The sequence below is a fragment of the Cyprinodon variegatus genome, unplaced genomic scaffold (assembly GCF_000732505.1).
Source record: "Cyprinodon variegatus isolate N-32 unplaced genomic scaffold, C_variegatus-1.0 Scaffold1140, whole genome shotgun sequence".
Lineage (NCBI taxonomy): Eukaryota > Metazoa > Chordata > Actinopteri > Cyprinodontiformes > Cyprinodontidae > Cyprinodon > Cyprinodon variegatus.
This window is the reverse complement of record NW_015151593.1, coordinates 15,542-17,844: the sequence shown is the minus strand read 5'-3', so window position 1 is coordinate 17,844 and position 2,303 is coordinate 15,542. Positions and strand designations below refer to the sequence as shown.

Genomic DNA, 2,303 nt, shown 5'->3' with positions numbered 1-2,303 from the left:
CCTGACCTGCAATCATGAGGTCTGCCCACCTTTATCTGGTACCTTCTACAGCCTGACCTGCAATCATGAGGTCTGCCCACCTTTATCTGGTACCTTCTACAGCCTGACCTGCAATCATGAGGTCTGCCCAGCTTTATCTGGTACCTTCTACAGCCTGACCTGCAATCATGAGGTCTGCTCCCCTTTATCTGGTACCTTCTACAGCCTGACCTGCAATCATGAGGTCTGCTACCCTTTATCTGGTACCTTCTACAGCCTGACCTGCAATCATGAGGTCTGCCCCCCTTTATCTGGTACCTTCTATAGCCTGACCTGCAATCATGAGGTCTATCCACCAATAACAGCGCTGTTTTCCTGCCTCTGATTTCTTTGATCTCACCTGTTTGGACAGATACTGGCTGATCTGGTTCCGACTCTTGTCCACATGTCTGGATATGATGGTCAGGGCAGAAAGGCTGACTTCCAGGTTCTCCATTATCGGTACCGGTACCGGTCCAGTTCCGATCGCTTTATAAACAGCTAATCGATTCACAGGAACCCGCGCGGGTCATAGCGAGTTCCAGTAACACAAACACGTTTCAAGCACTGCAGTTAAAATCCACATGTGAGGTGAGCGGTGACAGTTTCCGCTCCCTCTGTCGCGCCTTGATGACGCACCGGAAGCAGGCTCCCCTCAGACCGAGCAGCAGCAGCAGCAGCAGCAGCAGCAGCCTGTTCTCCTCCTGCAGCCTTTCTGCTCTCCGCTCCTGTCTGTTGGCTGAAAATGTCAAACACCGGAGAGCTGCGGGACTCTGGGAGCAGCTGAACCTTTCTACCCGGACCTTTGCTTTGAGGGAGGGGGAGTTTATTCCTGTTCAAACCAGTTTGAGGACGGAGGCAGTCACCGCTGAAACGGAGGCAGACCGCGGGAAAATGTCCTTACTTCCTGTCTGATGAAGTCTTGGCGCGACTTTGGGTTTGGAGACATAAACAAAAGCAATAAAAGAACTGAGCAAAGTAAGTAAAAACATTTCAGTGTTTAGTTTGTTTTCTCTCCAGTTTAAGAAGCTGCGCAGAAAGCGGCTCTTTGTTTGTTCTCTAACGATCTATAAACATTTCCAGGTATAGTTCACATGTTTGATGTTCAGGAAATGTTCAAGTTCCTGACCTGGTAACCATAGCAACAGCTGTTTTTCACCTGCATTCAGCTCCACATCTACTGTGACTGCTGATTGGTCATGGTAATGAAGGAAGCAGACCCTCCACCAAACCACTGCCACCTGAACACCCAGTCTGAAACAGCTCTGCTCAAAGTCAGCAGTGATATTCTCAGATTATGGACCTGGATCTGTACATGTATCAATTCTATTCAGTTTATTTCTATAGCACCAATTCACAGCACAGTTCACCAGATCATCCAGTCACATTGATTCAAAGTTTTCTATCTAAGGAGAGCCAGTTGATCGCATCGACTCATTGACCCTTCAGCAATCCCTCACACTAAGCATGCTTGAAGCGACGATGGAGAGGAAAAACTCTCTTTTAACAGGAAGAAACCTCCAGCAGAATCAGGCTCAGTGTGAGCGGCCATCTGCTGAGGCTGACTGGGGTTCAAGGAGACAGAAGCAGACATAGAAAAAGCAGCATAGATAGAAATGGATAGATGTAAACATATTAGTAATTAATGACATGTGACCCATGACTCCATCCCTGTTTATTCAGCACAGATCTACATTGGCTGCTGGGCGATTTGTTGGTAGGAGAGAAAAACATGTTCAGTGGTTGTTAAAGGTGTCACATTGCAAAAAAATGTAAATCTAAAAAAGTTATTTTTTTTCTTAAACTAAGTGCATTTGTTCTTGAATTGAGGTAAGTGAGACACTTTGACAATATAACAAGACACTTTACATTTAAAACAAGAAAATGCATTAAGTGCATATTATCTTATTTTAAGAGTAAAATACTCATTCCATTGGCAGATAATCTTATTTACCTACTGAAATTAAGCCTAAATACACCTGATTTAAGACATTTTCTACTTATCTCTAGATAGTTTTTGCAGTGAATAATGTATTTTCTATTAATAGCAAATACAGAAATGAATAACTTTAGATTCTGTGATTTTTCCTTTCGGTTTTCTGAAAAACAAAACAAAAGCTAACAGCTTTTAAAAAATACTTTAAGGAAACATTTCAGCCAATTCAATACCAACCAATATCTTTATCTGTGAAGATTCTGGATCTTCCAGGTGATGTTCAAGCTGAAAAGGTCCAGTTTAGGCAGCTGGATTTGAGGTTTGGCCTCCGGTGGCTCTGATCCCTCCC

The 2,303-nt window shown here is 43.9% G+C and overlaps 1 protein-coding gene across 1 annotated transcript in view; it reads right to left on the bottom strand.

Moving 5' to 3' along the window:
* mdn1 (midasin AAA ATPase 1) overlaps positions 1-632 on the bottom strand; it is a 74,855-nt gene extending 74,223 nt beyond the window's left edge. Inside the window, 1 exon segment of the mRNA XM_015400729.1 lies at positions 380-632. Within this exon segment, the coding sequence (XP_015256215.1) occupies positions 380-475 (96 nt within the window). The 5' untranslated portion in view covers positions 476-632.
* Positions 633-2,303: the final 1,671 nt, after the last annotated feature.